The sequence below is a fragment of the Cavia porcellus genome, unplaced genomic scaffold (assembly GCF_034190915.1).
Source record: "Cavia porcellus strain 051 isolate PalLab524CR breed Dunkin Hartley unplaced genomic scaffold, mCavPor4.1 scaffold_5, whole genome shotgun sequence".
Lineage (NCBI taxonomy): Eukaryota > Metazoa > Chordata > Mammalia > Rodentia > Caviidae > Cavia > Cavia porcellus.
Window position 1 is genome coordinate 98,010,480 of NW_026947488.1, and position 27,922 is coordinate 98,038,401.

Below are 27,922 nucleotides of genomic sequence, written 5' to 3' on the forward strand. Positions count from 1 at the left end.
GACAAGTATGTGTCTTGGCGTCTGAGAACCACTGTTTAGGATGGAAAACGTATCATTCGTATGTATATGCACAGTCCTTCCCTCTCACTTTTTCTTGCTTTCTTTGTCTCTCCATCTGTTTTCCCACGATCTACAGAAGCTGAAAGCAAAATAAACTAAGGACATTGAGTATCAGGTGTTTGGGGGATTAAACTACTTAGGGAAATCCAAAGAATGAGTGATGCTCAGAGCCACCACTAACCCTTCTGCCTCTATTTCAGTGTCCACTTACTTGGTGGTTGGGTTTTTAATGAAGCCAGTGTTGATGAAATTCGGGCAGAGACAAGTTGTTTTGACTCCAGTTCTTTCTAAGGCAGCCAGTTCTTCGGTCAAAGCTCTGTGAAATCCAACAGCAGCAAACTTGCTGGAGCTGAAAATGAACAGAGAGTTCACAGGCTGACTTAAAATCACCCCAAGGCCTGCTTGCTTAGACTCCTGCTTGGCTTAGTCAGGGATCACTTGGTGACTACCAGCTTGGGTCCCCCGGCAGATCGGGTCCAGTATACACCATGCTCCAAACCAAGTTAAGATGCCAGGGACATACTGGTCAACCAGTAAAACCTTGGCAACACGAAAGACGAGGATCAGGGTTAGAGCATGGCAGCTGTGACTGGGCTGAGGCCCAGTGCCTCGTGTATGAGAAGGCCTGGGTCCGTCTCCAGCATCACAAAAACAAAAGACAATAAACAAATAAGCTAACTTTTCTCAGTGAATAAGACAACACTCCAAAATATACATTGCTAAAGATATTAGCAGAAAGCTCACAAAATAAAAGTATCAGTGCATATGACATTTACATTCACACATTACAGCATTTTAGGATTTAAGGAGTAATTCCTATAAACATAAAGGACAACACAGTAATGCTTTTGCTTAGCAGGAAGGGTAAGGATATGTGGATAAGTATACTGTTTTTCAATATAAAAACTTTATGTTATTTATTTTGACACAGGGTCTCACTGTGGAGTTCCGCTGGCCTTGAACTCATTATGTACCCCAGACTGGCCTGGGATGAGACAATCCTCCTGCCTCAGCCTCCCAAGAGATGTGACCTCACAGATGTGTGGCACCATACCTGGCTCGGATTTTTATTTTAGACAGTTGAATCCAGCAATCTTTTAAAGCTTCAGTCTAGTGTTTAAAAAATGGTGAAAAAAATCAAAACAATGAAACATCTTTATATTCCTCAAAGCACAGGTTAATTGACAGTATTTTCTAGAAGGCTGCTTGACAAAGGTATCAGATGACTCATTAACAGTGCATTATGATTTTAGGCCTGACATCATCTCTAAATGTTTACCCCAAAGAAATAGTTAGTTTGAAGACTGAAGTCCAGGGACAGTCCATGGGATACATAATGGGGATCAGGACCTTACAATGGCTAAGTTTGCATCCTTCCCTAAGGGATAAATGGAGCCTTGGGATTGCGGCATCATCCTTTTGAGACTCCACATTAACTCTTGAGAGGGGTCACCCTCTCCCAACCACTGAGACTAAACTAAACTACTAAGAGGATGAGAAAGAACACTCCGGAGCAAGACCCTTCTTAGCATTGCATCATCCCCACCCACCTGAGTCATCTCAGCATTGTGTGTTGCTACAGCGTCATTGACCCCTGAATCTTCTGCAGTCCTGGATCTTCTGCTAGCCCCTCCCAGCAGTGTAGACACCCGAAAAAGAGTGGCTGGTTTGGAGGATCTGCGTCTTTGCCCATCCTGAGGCACTGATCTCCCAGCCCACCATCATGCGTTACTGAATTTGTCTCTGTTTCTTACTTTATCCTTCACTGCACCCCTCATACAGGCAGTTGGAGATCTTTGCCAGGTCTCCAATAATGTTTCCTTGAAGGCAAACAGTTGGAGAAATTTAAACGTCAGCTGTTGCTTGGTCATCAGGACTTACAGCCCCTTGTCCTGGTTACGTCACGGTTACAAATGAAGTGTGGTGACCGATCTGCGTTGGTCTGCTCTGGTCTGGCCACTGAGCTCCAGACCTGGACCATTCAAAAGCATCTGTAGGATCCACACCCCAAAATGGGCTTGAAGTTTAAAGGACGTTGACCTGGAACTCCTGATAGCTCTCTCTTGCCAAAGAGGGAGATACCCTGTCTAAGACATTAATTACAGAGCCAGAAAAAAATTTTCTCTTTTGGTCTGGGGGTTTACAGCGTTTTTGTTTTGTTTTGTTTTGTTTGTCTCTTTTTGAGACAGGTTCTCACTAAGCAGTTAAGGCTGGTCTTGAGTTCACTTTAGCTCAGGCTGGTCTCAAACTTGCAATGATTCTCTTGCCTCAGCCTCCCTAGTGCTGGGATTCAGGTGTGTGCCATCATGCCTGGCAAGACTTTTGTTCCTTCTAATTTAAAAAGAGAGAGAGAGAGAGAGAGAGAGAGAGAGAGAGAGAGAGAGAGAGAGAGAGCTACTTGGGATTAAGCCCAGAGCCTTGTGCAAGTCCTCAAAATGATAGATAAGCTTAATAAATGATGGCACTGAAATTGAAAAGAACATTGCACACATGCTTTTATTAGCATGCAAAATGTATTATTTTAGATTAAAAATGCAGGATTTTCTCAGTGATGGCTACATCTACATTTACAATTTTTCTCACCACATGCTTATATATAAAAATTATCACAAATGCTTATCATGGTTATTTCTGTGTGGTGAGGTTATCAGTAATTTTTTTCTTTCACTAATGTCTGATTTTTCTTAAGTTAGGCAAAAGAACAGAAGTGCCTCAGAGATACCTATTTTGAACGTACATTTTGAATATCACAGAGAACCTGTGTGTGAGATTTTCCCCACCCTTTGCTTATAAAGTCACATCAAATTGTTTAATGTACATACTCTGAATTTTCACGTTTTATTCCACATTATTCCTCTGAAAAACATTTCATTACAGGCTAAGGTTTTGCTGGGTCTTCCTATCCTGGCAACCCCCATAAATGGGCTATTGGGTTGACCAAGCTTATTAGCCAACTCATTTTCCTCTTAAAGATACTAGTGGAAAAATACTCAGTAAGCAGGAAAAAACCCATCTTAGAATCAGGGTTTCCCACCCTCTCCTGTGAGTTCAGTTCTGTGGTCTCGCATCTTTCGCATCAATCAATATATTTACTGAACGCTAGTTAAGTCCACAAAGAAACCAAGTGTTTTCTCCTAAAATAGACTACTAAGACTCTACTAGGGTCCAGGCTGTGCGCTCAGGACAGCGCTCTCTGGGCTCACCCCACATCCGGGGCCTGAACACCATGGTCAGCTCCCACAGGCCAGGCGCCCAGGATGTGAGCTGGCACTGCAGCACCCTGCTGGGCTCTGAGAGGACAAAGGGACCAGGTAATTCATCTGCTTTACGGAGGAAGGAAATGAAGCAAAGAAGAGTCCTGTCATTTGCCTAAGGTCACACAACCAGTAAGCAATTGGTCAATATTCATCGCAATCCTCTCCCAGAAATGACTTCAGTAAATGGCAGACAAAAAGGAAGTTATTACAGTCAAGTTGCATGATGCAAAACCGCACAGCCAGGAAAAGGATCCACAACATCGATCAAAGACAGCGGGGATGCATCCCCCAGACACTGTGCGTTACATGTATAAAAGTGAAAACAGGCAAAATTAATGTGAGGACGCACGAGGGGCTGGTGACTGGGAAGAGATCCAAGGGGCTCCTGGGCCTGGCCACGCTCTAGTTTTGACTTGCACACTGCTGACACAGATGCACACTTAGGAGCAGCTCACTGGGATGGGCACTAAGGACTTCTTTGCTTATAAATATACACTGCACTTCAACAAAAGTGCTTGCATTCAAAAAGTGATGTGTGAGTTTCACAGCCAGCTGCTGAACTGTCTGCCTGCAGAAATCTTAGTGTCCCAGTGATCAGGAGATGAAGATGACCGCAGTGACTGAGGAGCCCAGGCTGGTGGCCGCTGAGCACTCCAAAGAGCTCTGTACGAGTTCAGAACCACAGCTGTGTCCCTCAACTGGATGGGTACAAACCATGCGTGTGGCTGCAGTGGTGCCCTGTCAGTCCTAGTGAGACCCTCTGTGTATTTTGTCTTTATTTCCTTTTTAAATTCTTTTTTTTTTTTTTTTTTGGTGGGGAGGGTCAAGACAAGTTGTTGCTGTGTACTTTAGGATGACCATAAACTCACTAAGTAGCCCAGGCTGGCCTCGAAATCGCAGAGATCCTTCTGCCTCAGCTTTGAGAGGGCTGGATTTACAGGGGGGCGGAAAACCATGCCTGGCCCTTGTGTGGATTTCATAAAGCCAGGCCCATTTTCAGGGGGTCTGCCTGCCCATTGCGGGGACCGTAAGTGCTGCTGCCTAGAACTAGGTAGAGCATACTTGGGGCAATTGTAGGTGGCCCGCTGCTTTGATGGGGAACCTTTATGTCTCCCCCAAAGTGCCACCACCAGTCACAGCACATCCTCTGTGCATAAAGCCCTGTCTCTCTTGGCTCTGGTTGAGAAGTCCTCAATGGAACAAATCCACGAGCTGGTGTTCAACATGCAGAGGGACAAGGACACCTGATTACCCAACAGCCCAGCCACTGAGCTAGAAGCCCATGAGGGAGTGAAATCTCACCAGCTCTGGCAGCATGCTATGGCTGGGGTGCACATACCACCCTCTCAAACCCAGTCTGAGTCAAATACAGGGCTGGGCACCGCGGGTCGGCTTTCCGGCTGCTTTAGCAGGTTGTTTTTCTTTCATTCCTCTGCTTTCTCTCCTCCTTTTCCTTTCCCTGCCCACTCCCTTCCCCTACCCCTACCTTTTCCTTCCTTCCTTCTTTCCTTCAGTCAAATTTCCTTTAGTCAAATCAAAAAGCTATGTTTTTAATATTATGAAAGGTTGAACCCAGGGCCTTGGAACTCAACTGGACCCCGAGCCCTTTTTTCACTTTTTATTTTGACACAGGGCTTGAATTTACGATCCTGGTTCCTGCCCCAGCCTCCCAGAGTGCTGGGATTACAGGAAACAAACACATGTGCAGAAAAGGGAACCGATATCCACGCTGCTTTGCTAATTTGGGTTCCAAAAGAACCCGATGATAGTGAGCAAATGCCAGCATTACTTGTATACATACACATTTGCATAATTATAATTCGAGTTTCATTTTGGTTTTTTTGAAGTTACGGTTTGATGGAACATAATAGTAGCCAAGAGCTACTAGGTGTGCACTCCCCATCAGGTCTGCGGAGCCCAGGCAGCACACCATTCCGTGACCTGCTCGTTACAGCACAGTCCTTGGGTATTACAGAGGCATGGACAACCAGCCAGGTGTGGTGGTCCACACTTGTAATCCCAGCACTTGGGAGGCTGAGTCAGCAGGACCACTGAGAGGTTGCGGCCAGCCTGGGCTACACAGCCAGAACCTGTCTCAAAAAACCAATAATAATAATTAATAATAATAAATAAATAAACAGGAATGCATAAGCATTAAGTTTTAAAATTTCATTTTTTGCTCTCACTGTTTAGAACATCAGATAATACAAATATATACACACAGGCTCTTTTTCAGTTTTGTTTCCATGAAATGTTGCTTATCTTTATTAATAATAAAAATTACTGGTTTTAATTTTGTTCCTGCTACGAAAACGTTCTTATTAATCCCTCGCTGCTCAGAGGGATGAGAAAGGCTTTGTGCCGGGTGCCGGGTTCATCCCTGGATGACCCCCCCCCCCTGCTGCTTTATAACCGCCTGGGGGTGACCTGGCGAGGATTAACCGGATGCGGCTGTTTTACAGGAGACTGTGCTCTGCTTATTTTGGCAACTCCAAAGCACTTCCATGACAAAGGGGGCGCTCCTCAGACAGAAGGCGCCTAGCAACCCAGCTGGAAACCCAGCACGCGCCACCTACCAGTAAGCCAGCAGGAAGGGGACCACCGTGTGCCCGGCCGCGGATGCCACGGTGACCACATGGCCGTGATTATTCCTCATCATCGCGGGGAGGAATGCCTTCGTGGTCTGGAAACAGTTGGCAGTGAAAGGAAAAAAAATTAGATAATATCTCCAATTCACAGATCTACTGGGACTAGTTCGAAACAGTTGATTTTTTAAAATCACTGTTCCTGGTATAAATGGGGAAAAACCTAAATTGCATAGGCGTCCACCGGAGGCAGTACATCTGCAGACCCACATTAGAAAAACCCAGGCAGAGAATCAGCTCAAACTGCTTCTGCTCCCCATCCTCCACCTCCGCCCACAGCTCTTCTCCACCCGCCCAGACATTCCATAGGAACACTCCTCTAGCTACTGAAAGAATTTACACTTAGTGAGAATTTACTGCAGAAGTGTTTGCTGATCCAACATTAGCGGTGAAGCAAAGTACAGCCTGCCCATGGTCACCCAATGGTTCATGTTCTTGAGCTGACTGAGCACCTAGGGTAAGTGCTGGGGGTGCTCAAACCCATCTGACTACTAAGATTAGAAACCTACAAAACAGCTTGTTTGACGTGGAAGCAATAACACAAAGCGACTTCCAGGAGAACATGGCGGACAAATAACAGCAGCCATAGAGGCTCTCTGAGATTACCAGTTTAGAATCCAGGAGCGGTGCCATGTGAGGAGTCCTACGTGAGGGGAGATGTACCCTGCTGACCCAGCAACGAACTAAGCTGACAGAAACCAACTGGAAATGCAATCCTGATGCTATAACAGGAACAGATAAAAATCTCAGTGCGGAAGCTGGATCCCGCACCATTGGAAGCTGTGATTTGAATTTCTTGCTGCCGCTACTGCGTCCCAATCCACACGGCAGGGAGAGAGACGCATGAAAGCTCCAAGAGCTGGAATCGGCGAACCAATCAGCGTTGAGAGTGGGACTGGCAGGGAGCCCTGCATCAACCTGCAGTGAGTGAGAGAAATGGGGACCCTTTCATAGACTAGGAGGCTCCAAAAGAGGACATTCTGGGAATGAGCAGACTAGCTGGAACAGGGCCCTGCAGTGACTTTAGTCTCATATTCCCCTCTCAAGCAGGAGCGGTGGGGAGTGCTTGGCCTGGTGACGCCACGGACTAAGACCCAGTAGGCTAGCCCAAATCAGGTCTCTGCACCTGGCGGTGCACCCTAGCAGTGAAGCATTCAGTAGGTTGACCTGGAGGGGCGGGCCCAGCAGAGGCTGCCCAGGTCTGTGTCTCCCTAGTACACTGCAGTGGGCAGGAACACCTAGCTGGAGGATTCAAAACAAACTGTAACAGACAAAGAGAAAAAACAAAAACAAAAACAAAAACTGGGCCTCCTACAGATGCTTGTATGGAAGGAACAAAAAGTATAGGAAAAGGGAGCAACAAAAAAGGGTCCTCAGTCCCCAATCCTGAGAACACTGATCCAGGAAAGGTAAATGCAAAAGAGAATGAAGACAGAAAACATGCAATATCAGACATGGCACCTATGGACATAAAGCAGTATCTCTGGAGCCTCATAGATGAGTTCAAAAATGAAGTATTTAATGAAATAAAGCAAGAAATAAGTAGAATAGTTAGAGAAATGCTAAGCACTGCCCAAGAAAAAACAGATGATGGAATGGAAGAACAGCAAAAAAGGGGAGAATTGTTTGATGGAGAAAATAGAGAAAACATAGAATACATAAAGCAGGTTCAAAGAGATTACCAGGAAACTAAAAACTCTATTGAAAGCTGGCATAACAGCTTGAAAGAAACCAAGGATAGATTATCAGAACTGGAGGACAGATTTGTAAGGTGGGAGCATGAAATGAAAAACTTCTTTAAAATAACAAGAAAACAAACAGCAATAATACAAGGACTAGAAGATGATAAGAGGATCTATAACTTAAGAATTAAGAACATAAAAGAAGAAGTAGGGACTCAAACAAATGAACTACAAAGCTATTCACAGAAATAATCCAGGATAATTTCCCTAATTTAGCAAAAGATAAAGATACTCAGATATATGAGGCATACAGGACCCCAGCCACCTACAACCCAAACAGAGCAACACCCAGGCATATAATAATCAAAATTCCAGAAATCCAATATAAGAACAGAATATTAAAAGCCATCAGAGACAAGAAACAGATCACTTACAAGGGAACACCCATCAGAATTACAGCAGACTTCTCGGCACAAACCATCAAATCACGAATAGCATGGGGGGAAATAATTCAAGCTTTGAAAGATAATAACCTCCAGCCAAGATTGATATATCCTGCACAACTATCCCTGGAAATTGATGGAAAAACAAGGTGCTTCCAGGATAAAGAGGAACTAGGGGAATTTGCAACCACCAACTCAACTCTACAGAGAATACTGCAGGATATTCTAAAAATGAAAAGTACCAAGATTCCAGAAACAGTGGCAGAGAGGCCCCAATGAATGGAGCAGAAAGCAAAATGAAGAAGACAAACTGACAACTAATGACAGAAAAAGAGCTGAACAGAAATGAAGCAGAGAAGGTTGGATGGTAGGAACAGCCATTTTGGGGAAAACAAGACATCATAATAGGTAGTGCTGATTTAATATCCTCTCGTTTTGAAGTCAAATCAAGCTTTTGTTCTTCTGTCTCCATCAGTTTTAACATGTTGTGTCTTATTGGATTTTATTATATGTGATAATATAAACAAAAACTTTTATAGACAAGGAGATTATAAAGAAATCATTGTTCATTTTCTGTTAGTTGATTCTAAATACCCTGTAATACTGTCATTCTCTTGAACGGTTTTACACTGTCTTGATATGTTTGATACTACAGTATATGAAGTTATGCCCAAAGATTTTAAGGGAAGAGACACTATGGTAACTACTATTAAGTCGAGATTATCTTGTGGTGAAATACTATTTTGCTTAAATGGCTGTTTTGACTTATGCTGTTTTGTTGTTATGCCCTCCTTTTTTTTTTATCTCAATCTCCTTTTTATTATCTACTTTTTCATTTTTAACCTTTTAATTAAGGGAAAAATAAATAAAAAATAACAGGATATATTGTAGTAACCCACTTTGATTTCCTATTAACTTGACTTAAAACTCTGTATTGCTCTCACCATCTTGTTTTGTCTGATTTTCCTCTATTCTGTTATGCTTGATAGTACCAAGTTTGAAAGTATAGGCAACAACTATGAAGACAATAAGATTCATTGTGACGCCCATTCTGGTTGACTATTATCTTCTTTTGAAGTCCTCTAATGTCTCCAATGTTTTGGTTTTATTGGTTTTTTCTTTACTGTTTGGTTCAATTTTATTATAACTGATAATATAGGAAATTCTTTTTAAGATAACAAGAGGCATTATGGTAACTATTGTTGATCACCTTGTATTTTGTTTTTACATTATGTATTATGTCCATCATATTGATTTGACTGACTGTCCTGGTATGTCACATTTGGTTTTACTTTCTTCAAAAGAAAGAAAGTAGTAGGAACTGTGGGAGTAATAAAACCCAAAATGTGTAATTGTCATTGTACAAAAGAAAGGAAAAGAAAGTTCTCTAAAAGATATAAGTGTACAAGATAGATAACCATATTACTGAGTTTTGTTGAATCATTGAACAAAACTGTTTGCAGTCTCACTGTTTGAAAGTCCCCTCTATATGCTTTAATTTTGTAACTTCAACAACTATTTCTAAGATGACAATATGTAATTAACTAGTGATTTCCTACTGTTTATTTTTTCTGAAATTCTGTAAAACTTGTACCCTTTTTCTTTTTTATCTTTAAATAAAATTTTAACAAAACAAAACAAAACCACAAAGCAAGGCTGCATTGTCACCAGTTTCAATATTCTTTCTATACTAACTACCCCAATCTCCCACCCTCAGAGCATGGAAGGACCCTTTTTTTTTATGAAAGTGGCTATTTGGGAACTATTTGGAGTCCTCAGAAACACAGGCTATCAATATAAAACTTAATGCAATCTGCAGTTTTTTAGGCCAGGAAATATTACAAGGCCTCACTGTTACAAGAATCTGAAAGTAACCTGGATTCCCTTGTGGGATCACAGACGATTCCCGAGATGGTTTCTATTATTTTCTTTATTGCTAAGTAAGCACACAGATGTAAACATCTAGTTTAGAATTAAAACATATACAGTATTGAAAGTTTATAGTTACTGGATTTATTATTTGTGTGTGTGAGGGACAATTGGTGGAATCTGGTCATAGCATGAAAAGTGAAGTCTTTATACATAATGTTATTATAGATGGCTAAGTTAGGTAAAAATATTATAGACAGTCAGACAGGGCTGGGCCCTTGGGGAAGTCAGTGTAGAAGATGTGAACACATAGGGCTGGGAATTTAGCTCAGCGGCATAAGCACCTGCCTTGTAAGCACGTGTTCCTGAGTTCAATCCCTGGTAACAATAAAAAAGAAGAAGAAAAAAAAGATGTGAACACATCAAAGCTGTGGCTGGAGGTGCTTCTGAAAAAGATTAAAGTCATAATGGCCCGATTTATACACTTCCCTAGGGGATAAATGGAAATTTGAGATTATTGGTCCCATCCTTTTTGAAATTTCCCATTATCTCATTAGAGGTGGGCCATCCTCTCCCCCCCCCCCTCCACTAAGACTAAGAGTGTTAAGATTAAGACTGAGGCTACTAAAACTAAGACTAAAAATAAGACAGACTATAGATTATTGGCCAAGGTTAATGATGTCATCTATATGACATTGCTACTATTGGATCAACAATAGCCAAGAGGCTAATATTGTAATCTTATTGGTTGACTACAGTTTTGACTCATGTTGTAGTCGCCTTGTGATTTTGCTCTGCAAAACTTTCTTAGAGAAGTGAGATCATTAGAACCCATTCAGGACCATTTCTCTTAGGAGTTATTTCTATTCCCCATCACTATTTCCCATTCTTATTCAAGTTGCTTCTTTTAACCTCCTTGTTACTTAGAATTCATTCTTCATCTTCAGGAGCATAAACTCAGTGTGTCTGACATCTAGCATGTTGAGAGTTACACTTTTCTCCCCTTCTTCAGTGTTATCCCTGGAACCTAGAGAACACTTTAGCCTTGACTTAATGCTTTCTTATGTATGCTGAAAGTTCTTTACACTTAATTGTTGGGGCTTTCATAAGGGAATGTTTTTGTAAAAACAAAACAAAACCAAAAATCATACTCACCCAAAAATGTGCAAGTACGTTGACTTCAAAAGTCTTTTCAATCTGAGGATCTTGGGTAGCAAACAAGTCCGACGTGTAGACCACACCAGCATTGTTCACTAAAATACTCACATCTCCAATTTCTGCTTTCACCTTTAAAAATAAAACAAGAACAATATGTTTATTAAGGGGTGTGTCAGTAAATTTGCATGCAATGACTGCATTTTTCTACCAGATGTGGTAAAAAGAAGTTTGCTCACTTATCTTCCCATATAAAAAACCAAACCAAAACAAAACAAAACAAAACCCTTTTTTATCTGAGGTCCTTACATCTATCTAACACATCTTTGTCAGCCTTCTAGGTAGAAATTTTCTCCTGCAATTTAATCTTTGACTTTGCTCTATTGATTGTAGCTCAAGAAGTATTTATCTGGCTGAATAGAATTTAGAATTTATTTTTTTAAAACACTACTTCAAAAGGTAAGCAAAAAAATTAAATTACTGACAAATTCAGGGCTATTAAGGAGAATTATGTAGAACTGACTACACTATTGAGCTGGGTGCATCTATTTCTTTATTTGTGATTCTGTTTTCATGATCACTGTTTCACTGATTCCAAATCTCTCCCCATTAGGCGGCAGCTGGTTTAAGGCCAAAGGGTGAGTACTTCTGGTTACCCTCAAATTGAGCCCTGGGTCTGCCACAAATGGGACTTTGAACAGTTAGTTAATCTGTCTAAACTTCAATTGCTCCTCTAAAAGAGAGATAATAATAGAGCTTGCTTGTTAGTTACTGTGGGGACAGATGAAATAATGCAGATAAAGGGGCTGAACAATGCTTTAAAAAATAATGCAGCTAAAGGAAGCTGTTATTACTGTCATCATGATTATACATCATTATTGCATATGTTCATATACAGCTGTGTACAGGAACATGTCTCAAGGTGATTCGCTCAATCTTTGGAGCTACCTATGAGGGTAGTGAATGTGAAAATATAAATACAGCAAGTAACATGCAAATTATATGGCATGTTTTCCTACTAATGTATTTATGGTACAAGTGTTGTTATGACTTGTGTCTAGATGTCCCCCCAAAGCCTCATATGGACATAGGTGGGGCTTCTTCAGAGGTGGTTGGATCTAGAGTCCGTGATACAGGAATTGATTCATGATAGTAGCAATGCTATTATAAGGGCATTAGGATTAAGAGTGTGAGTGCTACCTGCCCTAAGTACCTGCATAAGATGTAAAGGACAGAAACAGCTGTGCTTTTGCCACCTTCTGTCCATCGTGAACTTTTTCTTCTCTGCAATGCCAACCTGCTTTGGAGCCAGCCAACTGTGGACTGAAACTTCTATCAGCTTGAGCTACCTAAGCTGTTTTTCCTTTAACTTTGGATGTTGAGGATCTTGTCTCAGCAATGAGAGAAAAGTAACTTAAGAAAGAATTTGGGACTGGAGAAACAGGGTCATTGCTGTGACTATTCCTGACCAGGTGGTTCCCAAGTCTTTATCAATGGCTTGTGGGAAGAGTTTGGAAAGCTTTGGAAATGCTGGATGAAAAAGGAAAGTAGGAACACCTCAGGCTGTTCTGTATGGTAGATTCTGGTCAGAGCTCAGTAAAAAGCTGGTAAAGACCACACTGGAGAGGATTCTTCTGGGAAGAAGAACTGCATTGGTTGCTGGAGTCCAGTCAGTGAATGTTACGGCTTAGCAGAAAGTTTGTTTGCATTTTGCTCATGTCCAGAGGCTTTGCCTGAGACTGAGATTAAGGACAGTGGACTAAATAATCTTGCAGAAGAAATTTCAAGGCAGTTGAATGTTGAGGTGGTGGCATGGGGGCTTTTAGCCATATCTATGTTAAGATTCAAGAGCAAAGAGCCCAGTCGAATGACTTAAAACATTGTGAGTTTGGTCAGAAAGGAAGCAACAGTAAAGTTGTGACCTGCAAAGATGGAACAGAGGAGAAAAGACTAGCAAGAAAATGTCAAGTATTTCAGAAGAGGACAACAGAAAAGACAGCCTGAAGGTATCACAAGAACACTAGGACTCCACTTCTCACAATCTCAAAATTGCAGTAGTGGAAAACTTTGCTTTCAGAAGGCAGCCACAGTACGCCGTGTTGCAGAATGCCAGCAGCCTAGGGGATCTGTTCGCTGGATTGGGTTTAGAGGGCTCAGTGATTCAGGCACTTGGTCTCTACAGTTAAGGGAGAGGGAAGCCTGGCTACTGCTCTAGCTGGCAGCAGACCTTGGCATCATCCATTGCCAGGCAATGTGTCCCTGACAGGGCAGTGTAGCTGGGAGTGTAAAGACACAGGTGCAGTAGAGACCCTATAAGTTTGGAGAAGTCAGGAAAGTGGATCAGCTGAAAAAAAATTGCAAGGACAGAACAGATGTGGCCCAAGAGAGAAGCCATAGGTACTGTACTCCCAAATATTGAGTACAGTTATCCAAGTATTGTAATCTCTTTTTTAGTCTTTCTCACAATCCAAAAAGCTATATTTATAATCCCATTGAGACGTCATTGGAATCCCAGCAAGTTAATTCTAATCTACCACGTCCAATGCAACCAATGGCGAGAATAAAGACACCAAGACATATTTCAAGTTAAGGGCAGCCAAAGGGGCCTAAGTCTAATCCCTGTGAGGATGTGTGGACAAAGGCTTTGATCCTAGGCCTCTCCCAGAATTTATGATCCTGTGAGGAATCGGGGTGGCTCAGGGATGAATGACAGTGAGCACAGCAGGAACTACGTGAGTAACTTGAGCTGCCTAGCCAGATAGTGAAGAAAACATCTCTGCAAAATGCAGGGATAAGGATATGCAGGATCAATCTGCATAATTTAATTAAGGTAGCAACTGCATTGTTTTAGGAGGCTGTTGCTTCAGTTTCTGATATGTAAACTTTTGTGCCCTGGCGATTCATAGCCTCTTTACCATGAGGTCCTACCTTGTTGACATTCCTGAAGCTTATGGCTCTACCATCGTGCAGTGCCCATATCTTCTGTAGAGAACACTGAGAGGAAACAGGAGACTGTCTGATAGCTTTAGAGATTACACACCAGTACCTCAGCTAGCCTTATTTACAATGCTTAGAGCCAATTAAAGTGAAAAAAAAAATCATAGTCAGCTCTGTACATTTAAGTATAAAAAAATAAGTCTCAATATAATCAAAGTTGTAGCAATTGTTCTGCATTCAAGGAGAGTCACTCAAATTGTTTCTCACACATAGGAGCTACAACCACTGGAAGTGCTATAGGAGTGGATTCCCCCAGCCCTGTGGAGCTCACATCTAGCCACAGATTGCCAAGGATGCTGGACACTGCACTACAGGATTTAAGAGCTGCACTGCTAGATTTTGGACTTGCTTTGGTCCCATTCCTTTGTATTCCTGTATTTGTAACTTTTGGAAAAATAATGTCTGTCCTATGCCATTGAATATTGGAAGTGTTTAACTTTTGTTTCATTTGTACAAAGGCTAGAAGCTAACAGTTTGCCTTATATCTCAGAAGAGATTTGACACTTGGACTTCTCAGCAATGCTGAAACTGCTAAGAATTTTGGCAACTCTTGGAGATAGACTAAATGCCTTTTGCATAAAGGGGTATACATGAGTATTTGGGAGACCAGGGGTGGAATGTCTAGATCACTTCCAAAGCTTCATGTGATCATATTGGGGGCTTCTTCAGAACTGGCTGGATCTAGAGTGTGTGATGCTGGGATTGATTCATTGGCACAGAGATTAAGGGTGTGAGTGCCACTTACCCTAAGTACCTAGATAAGATATAAGGGATAGAAGTGCTGTGGTCACCCCTAGTTGCCCTGCTACCTTATGCCTACTGGGGGCTGTTTCTCCTCTGCAGCTCGACCCTGCCTTGTAGCTAGCCAATTATGGAGTGAAACCTTGGCCAATTTTGAGTTAAATAAAACTTTCCTCTTTTAACTTTGGGTTTCAAGTATTTTCTTACAAGAAAAGTAACTAAGACAGGTGTGCTTTTCTTAATTACATCTTTTCCTTGATATTAATTCAGAAGGAAGAACTTCTGAATTAATCAATCATGTGGAAGGCTTACGTAAGCCCCGATGGCCAAACTCCAAAGGTCACTGCACCTGTCATAGGTAAAATGATCACAGTTAAGGAAATATTGGCAAAAGAACATGGCTGCATGCCAAGAACAATAAAAAGTAACTTTGAACTGTAATACCTACTTACACTCAATAGGGAAGAATTATATACAGTACAATTTGTCTTCAAAATAATTGCTCTAGGATTGTCGGGGTAGAGAACAAAAGTCAGCCAAGAAGCAAGCCCTCCCTGCAAACTGGTGCCATGCCTGGGCCACTGGGGGAAGAGCCAGATGCCAGCCCCTACTGGATGCACGCTGGGAAACAAGAGCCAACACTCCACCCCTACCCCGCCACCATAAGTGACCGGCTGATCTGAAGAAACACAGGCTGTGATGATGGCTATGGAGGTGGAATACAACGTAATGCTCGTGGTGTTTAGTGCTTTACTGACTTTGCAGGCCTAAAGCCAGTAGTCTGAGCATCTATTCAGAGGGTGGCAATATGCAGTGTGGCATCTAGGGGGATTTCCTTCTGAGGGTAATGGCCATTGTTAATCCCTACTGTCTTATTTTGAAATCTTGTATCATTTTCGTTGTTTTGTTTAGTTGGGTTTTGTTCTGTTTTTTTTTTTTTTTTTTTTTTTTAAATCGGTACCGTGGATCGAACTCACAACCATGCACTTGCAAGGCAGGCACTTATGCCACTGAGCTAAATCTCCAGCCCCTGTTCTATTTTGTTTTGATTTTGTTATATCCAATGGCATGAGCAGCTGTTTCAAAGACAGCAAGATATATTTTGGTAGCAATTTTGGATTTACTATTTTATCATGTTTTGAAGTCCTTTACTGCATTCATTGTTTTGTTTTTATTGGTTCTAGTATGTTCGGTTTTGTTTGATTTTACAATGTCTGAAGTTATGGGCAGCTATTTTGAAGACAGCAGGTGACCACTGCTGATTTCCTACTGTTCTGAAGTCCTGTGTCACTCACACTGGTTTGTTTTGATTGGCTTTGTTCTGTTTTCTTTGGCTTGATTATATTTATCTTTAAAATAAAACTAAAAGTAGTTTTAAAAAATAATAAGCTTTGAATATGGAAAAAGAAGGCACAAGCCAAGGGACGCTGGTGGCCCCTCAATGCTACACAGTGCAAAGGGCAAGATCTCTCTTTAGAGTCTTGAGAAAGAGTCTGTCCTGAGGCCACCTCCCCTTCAGTGTTTTCATCCTCTATGAACTGTCAGATAATAAATCTGTGATTTAAGTCACCAAAAAAAAAATCACTCTAACTCTCAACCCTAATGTAATCAGTGACTATACCCTTCAAATAATCTTCCCTTGCTTGAGTCGGGGTCTCACTACCTAGGAGAAGCTGGCCTTGAGTGTACTCTGTCACGCAGGCTGGCTTCAAACTCATGATCTTCCTGCCTCAGCCTCCAGAGTACTGAGATTACAGGCATGTACCATGACACTCAGCTCAGATCACAGACTCTTGAGGTTTAAACTTTACCGACTCAATGAACTGTGATAATTAAATGAGATCAGTAATGAAATCATATTAAATGCACAACAAAGAGAATAAAACCTTTCAACAGGCTATTTGACACCTCCCGTCTGGCCCCTAACACAGGTAGCATTGTCTCTAAGTGACAGCTATCCAGAGAAGCTGGCTTTTAATCAGGACGTGACTGTAGGGTGAAACCAGGGAGGGAGCTTAGTTAGGCAAAGAACCCTAAACAGATGCTGCGTTGCTAGCCCTTGAGGCTGGCTTCAGTAACCCCAGGGTGCTGATGTCTGGCTTCATTATTTCTTAATAAACAAAGCAAGCTAGAGTATATTGAGTTGGCATCAGATGTCTAAATAGTTACTTCAAAATATCTGATCACAGATCCTTTTCTATACTTTGCTTAAGCAGACAGCCTTAGAACAATTTCCGCAAAAACACTTCTGTAAGGGTATGTGGGATAGGTTAAAATAATAAAATTGTTTTTCCCAAACAGCTTAGTCCCAGATGAGTATGGAAATAAATATTTCCCATTTAGGTAACTAAGGATGTTGGGCCAGTAGATCCTTCTAATAATACCTAAAAACAAAATTATATAGGTACATAGCTAATTCAAGGCCAGCCTGAACTACTACATAGTGAGACTCTGTCTCAAAAAAATAAACAAAAAAACAAAATAAAACATGCAAATCTAAAATTCCCTAAACAAACAGGTCCTCAAGTTTGTTTGGATCAGAACCCTTCACACTTACTGAATCAGAACATCCAAAGTTGAGGTCAAGGAAGCTGTATTTTAAAGAATTTGCCTAAAGTCATGTGTGGTAGCGTTTGCCTGTAATTTCAGGACTGGGGAGGCTGATGCAGGAGGAAGGCTGGGATTCTGAGGCCAGGCTGGACTTCATAGCAAACCCTGGCCTGAACTATATAGGACTATTTGAGATCCTGTCTCAAAACAAAACAAAAAGATTGCCCAGATTATTCTGACGACCTCCTTCCATTAAGGTAGCATTTAGTTCACAGATACAAGTGGAAACTCATTCAAAGTAAACCTCATTATGTAGACTGCAGTCTGACTGCTCAAATATGCTTTACAGGAATGATTAAAAAAATACAAAATAGGTTTACCCTGACTTTCTAACCCAGTTCTTAGGCCTTCAGAGACCCTGTTAGCGACTTCTCAGGTGTCACCCCAAGGCATCTGCCAGTACCAGCAAGCAGCTTGGGCTACCTGAAGGCCTAAATGCAGACCCTGCCCTTGGCTCTTGAAAGCAGACCTCTGGGTTGAGCTCAAGAGCGTCTGTTTTCCCCATGTTCCCTGGAAGGTTCTGGAACAAACTAATGTCAGCATGTCAATTGCAGGTTCAAACCCCAGGTCTGCTGTTAGTTAGATGCGGTCTTGGGGAAACTCACAATTCTCATTGGCTTTACTTCTGTCACCAACAAACTTGACTTTCTCTAAACACCTCCTGGTTCCAACACAAGGAGATTCAGTTAAAAATGAAGGCTCACCTTCTTGGCAGAGCTGTAGATATCTTCCCGGTTACTGCAGTCTACCACGAAGGCATGAGCCTGGGCACCCAGCTTCCTGCATTCGGCAGCTGTTTCCTCAATGCCATGCTAGAAGCAAGCAGTGAAAGGCATGAGACAAAATTGATGACAGGGACATAGCACCCCAGCAGCTAGAGACATAGCAGGAAGACATGCTCTCAAAAGAAAAGCTGTAGCTGGATATGCTGGGCACACCTGTAACCCCAACTATGCAGGAGAAATACAAGCTCATGCCCAGCCTGAGAAATTCAGTGGCTTTTCTGTCTCAGGGAAAGAAAGGTGTATTATTTATTAAAGGATTTATCTCAGTGCAAAGGCCCTGGGTTCAACAACTAGTACCGCAAAACAAATACCAACTTCACAAGGTATTTTATTTGGATCAATGAACATTATGTCTGAGATGCAATCAACTGAGGAATCTGTCCCTGTATATTTGTAATAAAACATACAAAGGTGGGCTGGGGATTTAGCTTAGTGGCATAAACAACTGCCTGGCAAGCACAAGGTTGTGAGTTTGATTCCCGGTACCAGAAAGCAAAACAAAACAACAACAACAAAAAAATACAAAAGCCAAAAGGCAAAACATCATAGTGGTCAATAGGAAATTATCCTGATAAATGCAGTAGGAGAAAATATCAGATTTGTTAACAAGAAATTGTTTACACATATAGGGTAAAAGAGAACTGAGGGGGTGTGGTGGCACACACCTGTGATCCCAACACTTGGGAGGCTGATACAGGACGATTTCTAGCTCAAGGTTAGTTTGGGCAATATTGTTAAGATCCTATATCAAACAACAACAACAACAAAAACAGTGCAGTGGGATCAAAAAGCATTTTTCCAAACTGATCACACCACACACAGATTCAGACAATAGGAGTCCAGCATATCACAAAGTCCAGCGTATCACAAAGCACTCTTGTGGTCTGCACTTTGCTTCACATTTGATATGGCGGCACCAGACCTCTGGATATGCTCGCCAAGTCGGTATCCTCACGGTTAACTTGGGCATGCTAGGAAGCTAGAGAAGGCTGAAGACTGTTATACGCAGCCACCAGCACAGAAGGGCCAAACCAGCCTGAACCACGTGTTGCAAAATGGGCAGCAGACTTCAGGCAGTCCCAAGGGGGCCAGCCATTTCTAATCACGGACAGCTGATAGCTGGGTTTTTACAACCCACAGCGTTTGCATTTGCTCTGCTAGTCAATGGACCTTTTCACATAACCACTATACCCAAATTATATGTACAAAATTATTAATGTAATATTCTATAATCCTTCTGGATAGTTTTTAAAATCGAGGGGGTAATTTCCACCCAAGCACATCTCCATTCAGACTGGTCTGCTGCAGAGCTTTTCAGCCTCGGGGGCAAGCGCTGGGATCCGAGACCCCACAGGACAGCTTGTGGCTGTACCTTTGGCCTCCTTTGCTGTGCCACGCAGGGCTCTGCATGGGCTGATCCCTTTCTGCCAAGAGCATAGCATCTTCTGAGTGTCTATCCTTTTTAGCAAATCTGGGGATGGAACCCAGGTCCTCCACACTGACCTCCACCCCCTGCCAGTTTCTACTTTTTATTTTTTTGGGACCAGGAATTGAACTCACGACCTAGTGCTTGCAAGGCAGGCACTTATACCGCTGAGCTAAATCCCTGCCACTCTCTATTTTTTGAGACAGGGTCTTGCTACTTCATCCCGGCTGGCCTCAAACTTGGGATCCTCCTGCCTCAGCCTGCTGAGTAGCTTGAGAGTACAGGCTCACTGATGACCTCTGCTCCTAACTGTCTCCACCTTTAATGTTTATGTTTTTTATTCTTTTGCAGTGCTGTGAATGGAACTCAGGGCTATATGCACAGTAGGCAAGCACTCAGCACTGAGCTACACCTCGGCTTCTACTCTCTTTCTTCATAAAGCCTCTCTGGCCACCTGGAAATGAATGTTCCCACCTCCACCCTCCCCATGCTTTTCCACATCTTGCTTCAGTTTGAACTCGACGTTACACAGCATGCCACCTTATCTTTGGCACGTAAGGTCTGTGCTGCTTCGGTGCCATAGGCTTGATTCTGCATGGCAGTGGGACCAAGCATACAGTAGCTGCTCATGCTGTTGTGAGCAAACGCCTTTCACTCCGGATCAGAGACAATGTGCAGACTAGTACGAGGCACAGAGATCACTGACCTAGTGTCCTGCTGGCCAGGAAGTGTAGCTAACTCTGTCCCCCAGTTACTACCTGCCAGACAGGATGCTAAATTCCACGGTGTCCAATCTCAACTCTTCCTCCAGGCTTCCTGAGGTAGGTACTTTTACTCTGTCCACTTTACAGGTTCAGAGGTGGCCTGGCCCCAGTCTGACCACACCACAAGGCCCCGACTCAGCCACTGGGCTTGGCTGGGCCTGGTTTGTACGTTTCATTGCACAAGTAGGTATTTAACCTCTACTTTCTTTACTAGACTGGGGGGAGGGGACCCCGGCTCTGGTTTGCTGCACTGTTCCTGGGGTCCAGGCAACAGACACTCTAAGTACTTGTGACCACTGTCTCCATCGGCCACCCCTTCACAGTGTCACCCACCTCGAATTCTTGTTTATGAGATTGGAAGTCGAGTCCCATATAAGGGGCAGCATTTCAGGCCACTGAACCTCTCTGCTCCAGCCCCAAAGGTAAAAGAGGTCAGATTTGAGGTCTTCCCCACCTCCTTAAGCCTGCATCTACCCCTGTACTGGCTGAAAAGTTACATTTGAAGTTCTTTTTCTTTCCATTTTATTGTTTTTACTGACGATGATCTCCCAAGCCCAGTGGAGGTGTGTGTGTGTGTGTGTGTGTGTGTGTGTGTGTGTGTGTGTGTGTATTTAACCCTAGCACCCGGAGGCAGGAGGTCAGCTTTGTGATCCAGGCCAGCCTAGGCCACAGGGAGTTCAAGGCCACCTTGAACTACATAGGGAGACGCTGTCCCAAAAATAAAAGTAAAAAATAACTAAGTCTAAAAGACGATTTCATAAATCACTTTTGGCAATAACCACAGCACAGTTCTGCTGCTTTCTTTTGGGTACAATCTCTAAACTACTGCAGAAGGGGCTCGGTAGGCACAAGCCTCCCACTCTCACACAACGCTCATTACAACTATCACTTTTCCATACAGTTAGGAGACGGGGTCTGTGACCTTGGGAGATTGCAGATGAATTGCTGGGTCTAAGCGCGGCTCGGTGTCCAGTGGGATCTGCGAGCGGGCAGTGGCCGGAATCTGTCCCCTCTAGGATCATTCCTCAGGTGATTCGGCGACAATCAACTCCCGGCCCGCCCACATAGCGGCGATAGTAATTCTCACCGGGCTGCTTTGCTAAGGGGTGGCTGCAGGCAAAATGTGGCCGTGTCCACAGACCAAAGGCACCGGAAAGCAAAGCCCCGTCGGCGCCGTTACCTTATTGATATCCCAGAGAACCAGTCTGCTTTTGCGTTTGGCAAATTCGTAGGCAGTGAGTCTCCCGATTCCATGTCCGGCTCCAGTGACGAGGACGATTTCTCCGGCGACTGACTTTTTCTTCTTAGGGATGAAAAGCTTGATGAGAGACTCTAAGCAGCAGATGAGGAGCAGGGGCAGGAGCAGGAGGAATCTCAGGAGAATCCTCATCTCGCGGAGCGCCCGGGCGGCCACGGCCCCGTCCCCGTCCCGACCACTCCGCACGGCTCCCAGGCCTCTGGGCTCAACCCCGGGAGCACACAGCGCAGGGTTCCTGCCTCGAGGGACGAACCGCCGGACCGCTGCTTCCGCGGGGCGGGCTCTGCTCGGCGCCTGCCATTGGCCGGGCCGCAGCGCAGCGCCCTGGGGATGCGGAGGGGACGCGCGGGAGGGGACCCGAGGGGCCGAGCTCGCGCGCCCGGGGCGCACCGACCTCCCCGAGTGGGAGGTCCCTGATTTCCGCGAACCACGCCTCTGGGAAGGCGCACGGACTGCGTCCCAGTCCCGATCCTGCTTGCAAAGTTGCTGCTGCTGCTCAAGAGATACAGATGCAAACGCTGCGTCCCCGCAAGACCCGGGAAGAGCCAGCGGTGCTGGGCCCTGCAAAGAAACGAGCCCACCCCACAGTTCGGTTTGCATTAAGCACTATCTCTGGAAGACAAGAAATTCTGTCTTCCAGCAGCCAGGTATAATCAAGTTTCAAGGAAAAAACAGAAACAGAAGCTTGTATTAAACGGGACTGTTCCCACGAGGAAGGACAATACCTTCGGGGAGCCCCTTGATCTATTAGAATTCGGAGACAACGAAGCATGCATTGCACTCACCAGCGACGCCAGCCGCTCAGAAGGCCAAGCAGGAGGGCTGCACGTTCAAGCTCAGCCTGGGCCATTTAGCAAGGCCCTGCCTCAAGCGGAAAATAAAAGTGGCTGGAGATGTGGCTCAGAGGCGAGGTGTCCCAGTGCTGGTAGATAAAATCACCCTAAAAAAGAAAAATAGAAAGCACACAGCTTCACACCTGAAAGCTACCTGTGCGAGTTTGGGTTTCCTCACCTGTCTCTACTTATGCACATATGCGTGTGTCTGTAGACTGAATATTCAATAGAAACTAACCAGTGATTTAAAAATAAATCACCCCGAGGGGTAACTTAGGGGTGGAATGTTTGCCCACGTGCAGGTCCAAGGCCGATAGGAGACACTGATGACAGGATGAAACTGAAGAGGGAGGTGGAGATCAGGGCTGGGGCTACATGACAAGCAGCTGGGCGGGATGTGCCGGAGATCTTAAAAACCTGGGCCCAGCCCGAACCAATCAGAAAGCGACATTGTCACACACACACCTCTGAATCTGTCGCTCTTTGCAGGACCAACCAGGAAAATGCTATCTTCAATTCTTTTACACTTGGAAAAAACCAAGCCAGTGTCTCCTGCCCCAAGGTCTGCCCAATGTGGCTAGCAGGGCCGGCCGGGCGGCTGCGCCTTGCTTGCAAGGGGGAGCCCGGCCCGGCCCGGGAATTCTGAGCACGAAGACCCGTCCCGGTCTGGGTCGCCGGTCCCGTCCAGCCGGGGACAGGCCCGCCTCTGCCCACCCTCGGGAAGCGCGCATCTCCCGCCCCGCATCAGCGCAGGACTTTGTCCCGGACACCGGGAACCTGGAAAGGACCCTCCGGCCTCCACCGGCTGCCCCTTCCCGCTTGGGTGCGGTGAGAGCCTAGTAACGGGTCCTGAATTACTTTTTTCCACTTGGCGTTGTAGAGAGTGCCTGGATTTAGGCCTGGTGGGAGACACTCCAGGCCCTGGAGGGTGCGAGGCCATCCTTCACACTCAGGAGCCAAAGTCACAGGTTGGGCACACTCTCTGCTCCCTCTTAAGCAGCCATGCCTCCTTCCTGGGGGTGAAGAAGGATGTTAAAAACACAGGTAGGTGGGCAGGAGACAAGGGAAAGCACCACTAAACACTGTATTTTTAAGAACACTGTAACTGCCAGGCATGGCACTCCTGTGATCTCAGCACTTGGGAGACTGAGGCAGGGGGATCCCAGTAAGCTTGAGGCCAGCCTGGATTATATAGTGAGTTCAAGGATTGTCTGAACTGCATACAGGACCCTGACTCAAACAAACAAACAAACATACAAACAAACAAATCCAGCACTGAAAAGACTGCAACCTCCGGGCCTCAGCTGAAGTCACCCCTGCATCCATATCTGAGTTCCCCAGCAATGCTGACCCTCCAAAGACCAGTTTCACTGAGAAAGTAGGGAGCAGGGGCCTGATCCTAAAGTAAAGGAGCAGACTGAGAAAATACAGTGAACATCTAAAATATCCATCTTAAAAAATAAAACAACACTGGAGCCCATATGTGCTAACCAGACCACTACCTTCTGGAGGAGAGACTCGTTTTCCTGGAATTTCCACCTCAAAAAAGCATCTGTGCCCCTATTCCAGAAACGGTCCTCTTTTTGGAGGGCCCATGCTGCCTTTGAACACATACTTTTTGAATTTGTGCCTAATAAAGCTCTTCCTCAGGAGGTTGAGTCAGGAAGATCATCATGAGTTCGAGGCCAGGCTGGGCTACTTGGTAAGTTGAAGGCCAGCCTAAACTGCCTAGTGAGACCGTGTCTCAATCCCCGCTACCAGTACAATACAATACAATACAATACAATACAATACAATACAATACAGTACAATACAATACAATACAAATGGCAAGTTTTAACCCATTAGGTTGACCAAGGTTTCACTGGTCAGGAGAAAGAACCCAGCACTGGGAAGCAGTCCTCCTTGGCGTCTATGTGGTTCTCATCTTTCTGAACGTCTGTGTCTTAATGCGTGAAGTTGCAGGAGTCCCGTGATGTTACAGTGCTCGCCTGGCCATTCACCTCTACGTGAATTGGGGAGTCTGTGAGGGTGACCAGCGATCTTGTGAAGATGGCTGTCACATGATGCATGACAATTAGCTTTTGACACAGGGAAAATATATGATTTTATACCCTTGAGATTCCTAAAAGTACCTTAAATTAGAAGTGCTTAACATATGCTCTACGTGGACATCTTAAAGTCAGTCTCTTCCAGCCTCTGTGTTGTGTGTGTGTGTGTGTGTGTGTGTGTGTGTGTGTGTGTGCCTGCATGTGTGCATATGGTAGTGAGGACTGAACCCAGTTACACTCACAGAACTGTTTTAAATTTTGAGAGAGAATCTTACTGAATCCCTAAATTGCCCAGGGTGGGCTCAAACTTTTGATCCTTCTGCCTCAGCCTCCCAGAGTGCAGGAGTTAAAGCCATACCCTGCTGCCAGCTGCTGTCTGCCATGGTATTTATTTACTTTATTCTTTTTATATTTATTTATTTTGTCTTTTTGAGACAAGTTCTCACTGTGCAGTTCAGGCTGGCCTTGACTCATTTCGTAGCCCAGTTAATCTTGCAACAACCGGCCTGCCTCAGCCTCCAGAATGCTGGGATTACCAGGATGCGCCACCATACCCAGCTCTGCCATAGTGTTTAAAAACAGCTGCAGCCAAAGGGTAAGGACAAGGGTTTTCATCAATGTCTTGAGCACTTAGCAAGCTAGGCTTTATCCAATAAATGCTTCACATATGCATACTTTTAGTTTCTTTTACAATAACCATAAGCTGTAGGTTCAGTTGAAATCTTGCTTACATGAACAGAAGAGTAAAGGGTTAAGGAAATTAAACAAAACTGTCTGAGGTCATAATGCAAACAAAAGTTAAATTTAAACCCAGCTATGTCATTTCTGGTTACTTAACCTGTTTCTGGTTTTTCTCCCTCTCATGTGTGTGCATGCGTGTGTGTGTGTGTGTGTGTGTGTGTGTGTGTGTGTGTGTGTGTGTTTCTGGGGATCCAAGCCAGAGCCCCACACATGCTAGACAAACCCTCTATCCTGAGTGACAGCTACAGCCCAGTGTCACTTCCCCCGAGGTCTGGGTCGGTAAAATTGATGTAATAGCAGCTAAATTGTTGTGAAGAGTAGACAAAACACATGTGAGCACCAGGTGGGTGCACAAGAGTGAACGAGATGCACAGAAAGTACACTTTGCACACACAGGCCCAGTACACTTGAGCAGTCCTCAGTAAGAGGTGCATGCATGTGCAAAGCTGGCTCGAGTGCGGAAGACAGCAGGCAGCCAGGGAAGGCCTGGGCCCGAGCCAGGAGGCAAATGACCAGGTCTTGGTCAGGAAGTAGGTGGGCAATGAAATCCAAAGATGTAATGCATGAGGTGGCAGCAAGGTGACAGACACCCACCATGATTTTTCCTGCCTCTCTGGAAACTGTTCTTCCTTCTCATTTTGTTAGTTAATGAACCACTTGGATGAGACAGTGGCCAAGAGGCTCCTGCAGACAGACACTTGCTGCATGCCTTGAATCCTCATAAGCCCGTTTGTAGTTTGTTTGTTTGATTGGCTCTTTTGGATGAGACAGGGTCTCCCTTTGTTGTCCAGATTGGCTTTGAATTCAAGGTGATCTTCCTGCCTCAGCCTTGTGATTGCTGGGATTACATGCCAGCAACACCAAGCCTCGCTCCCAGTTCTAGTTTAAGTAAGATGATTTTAATCTCACCGGTTGACCTTAGCTTGACTGGGAACCCTGCTCATTGCTTGTTATAAAAACTGCTAGACCATGAGTCCCCATGGCAGCACAATCTCAGATCCTTTCTCCACTAAAGGAGTGATTGATTGCTCTCTTCTTAACAAACATTCCTCCTGTCAATCTGCTTTGTCCTCACATTTATTCTTTGACTTCTTGAGACATACACCAGATTACTCCTCCTCCCATGAGATTCTAGGTGTACTTAACAACTTCACAGGCCAGCTGACAGCAGTCACACCCACTGCAAAGCATGCTGGGAAGGACACCTAGGAGCCCTGGCAGAGTGCCTGAAGGTGCCTAAGGACACACTGTTAAGAGCTTCCCTGTTACCCTGGAACAGCTGCCTTTGCAGTTGTCCCTGAAGTCTGAATTTTACAGCTAGACCATGTTACAAATGAGCTTCTGCGACCCCATCTTCTTCTTTTAAAGTAGTCTACAGAGATTCCTTTCCCATCCTCTTCATGGTCCAAGAACTTTACATTTTGTAATCTCATTGAAGCATTATCGGAATTTTGGAGAGTTAATTCCAGTCCACCACTTTCACAGCAACTCATGGCAAAAATAGACACTAACACATATTTATAATTATGGGGAGCCAAAAGACCCTGAGTCTGGCCCAGATGAAGGTTCAATACAACAGAGGCCCTGACCCAGGGCCAAAAAGATTTTATTATTAATTTGTGAAGAAGGCAGTGGCTAGGGGATGAGTGAGTAGGAGCCCTGTGAGCTGGGCTATGCAGGAAGCCTGAGATCACCTCTGCTATATGCAGAGAGAAGGGAACGCAGAAAGCCCAATCTGCATGGAACAGTTGAGGTGGCATTTAATGTTTTGGCAATGGTGCTTCAGCTCTGATGTGCAAGATCTTCTGTTAAGGGAAGTCATAGCCTCTTATCTCAAGGCTCAAACCCAGGTAACAGCTCTGGAGTGGTGGTCTGCATCCTGCCCAGCTCAAACACACTTTGGTGGGAGGCACAGGGTAGGGAAACAGTGACTGTTGTCACCTACCTTCACAGATTACGCATCAGCACCTCGCTGGCCCTATGTACATTCTTTAGAGCCAGCTGAAGTGAAAAGGAAATGGCTCAGCCAGCTCTGTGCACATCAGTACATGGAGGCGGGGCCAGGTTAGCAGGGGGAATCACTCTTTGTTCAAGGAAACTCATCCAAGTGGTCCTCACAGTAGTGAGTGGATGAATTCAAAGCAATGACCATATCTGGTTTAAAAACGGCTCTTCAGAGCAGATGGTTCAAAAGATACAACCTTTCACGGACTTCAGCTGTGCCTGATTCTTAGATTAGACTCTGTGTATGTGTGTGTGTGTTGAATTTAGGACCTTGAATGTATTAGACAAATGTTCTTACTACTATGCCACACCCCTGGCCTCAGATTAACCATTTTTTACTTATTTACCTGTTTCTCTCAAAGTTGACTTCCATGTCCCGGCAAGTGCAAAGTGCCCAGCTCAATTCCCAGTACAAATATATATATAATATATATTTATATTATATATATATCTCACATTAGTTCCTGATTTATCTATTTTTGACCATATTGATTGTCTCTTTTGACAGTTGAGAAAATAGTTCGCCGATTTCTCACTTCTCATCTCTCTATCTGCTCAATACAATTACATCATTCTTTCTTATAAAAAATAGTCAACTTTA

The 27,922-nt window shown here is 44.2% G+C and overlaps 1 protein-coding gene across 1 annotated transcript in view; it reads right to left on the bottom strand.

Moving 5' to 3' along the window:
• Hsd17b11 (hydroxysteroid 17-beta dehydrogenase 11) overlaps positions 1–22,007 on the bottom strand; it is a 35,838-nt gene extending 13,831 nt beyond the window's left edge. Inside the window, exons 1-5 of the mRNA XM_003469377.5 lie at positions 21,615–22,007; positions 18,164–18,271; positions 11,112–11,243; positions 5,894–6,000; positions 272–409 (exon numbers count right to left, since the gene is read on the bottom strand). Coding sequence (XP_003469425.1) covers positions 272–409; positions 5,894–6,000; positions 11,112–11,243; positions 18,164–18,271; positions 21,615–21,824 — 695 coding nt within the window. The 5' untranslated portion in view covers positions 21,825–22,007. The remainder of the gene's footprint in view (positions 1–271; positions 410–5,893; positions 6,001–11,111; positions 11,244–18,163; positions 18,272–21,614) is intronic.
• Between the last annotated feature and the right edge of the window lie 5,915 nt (positions 22,008–27,922).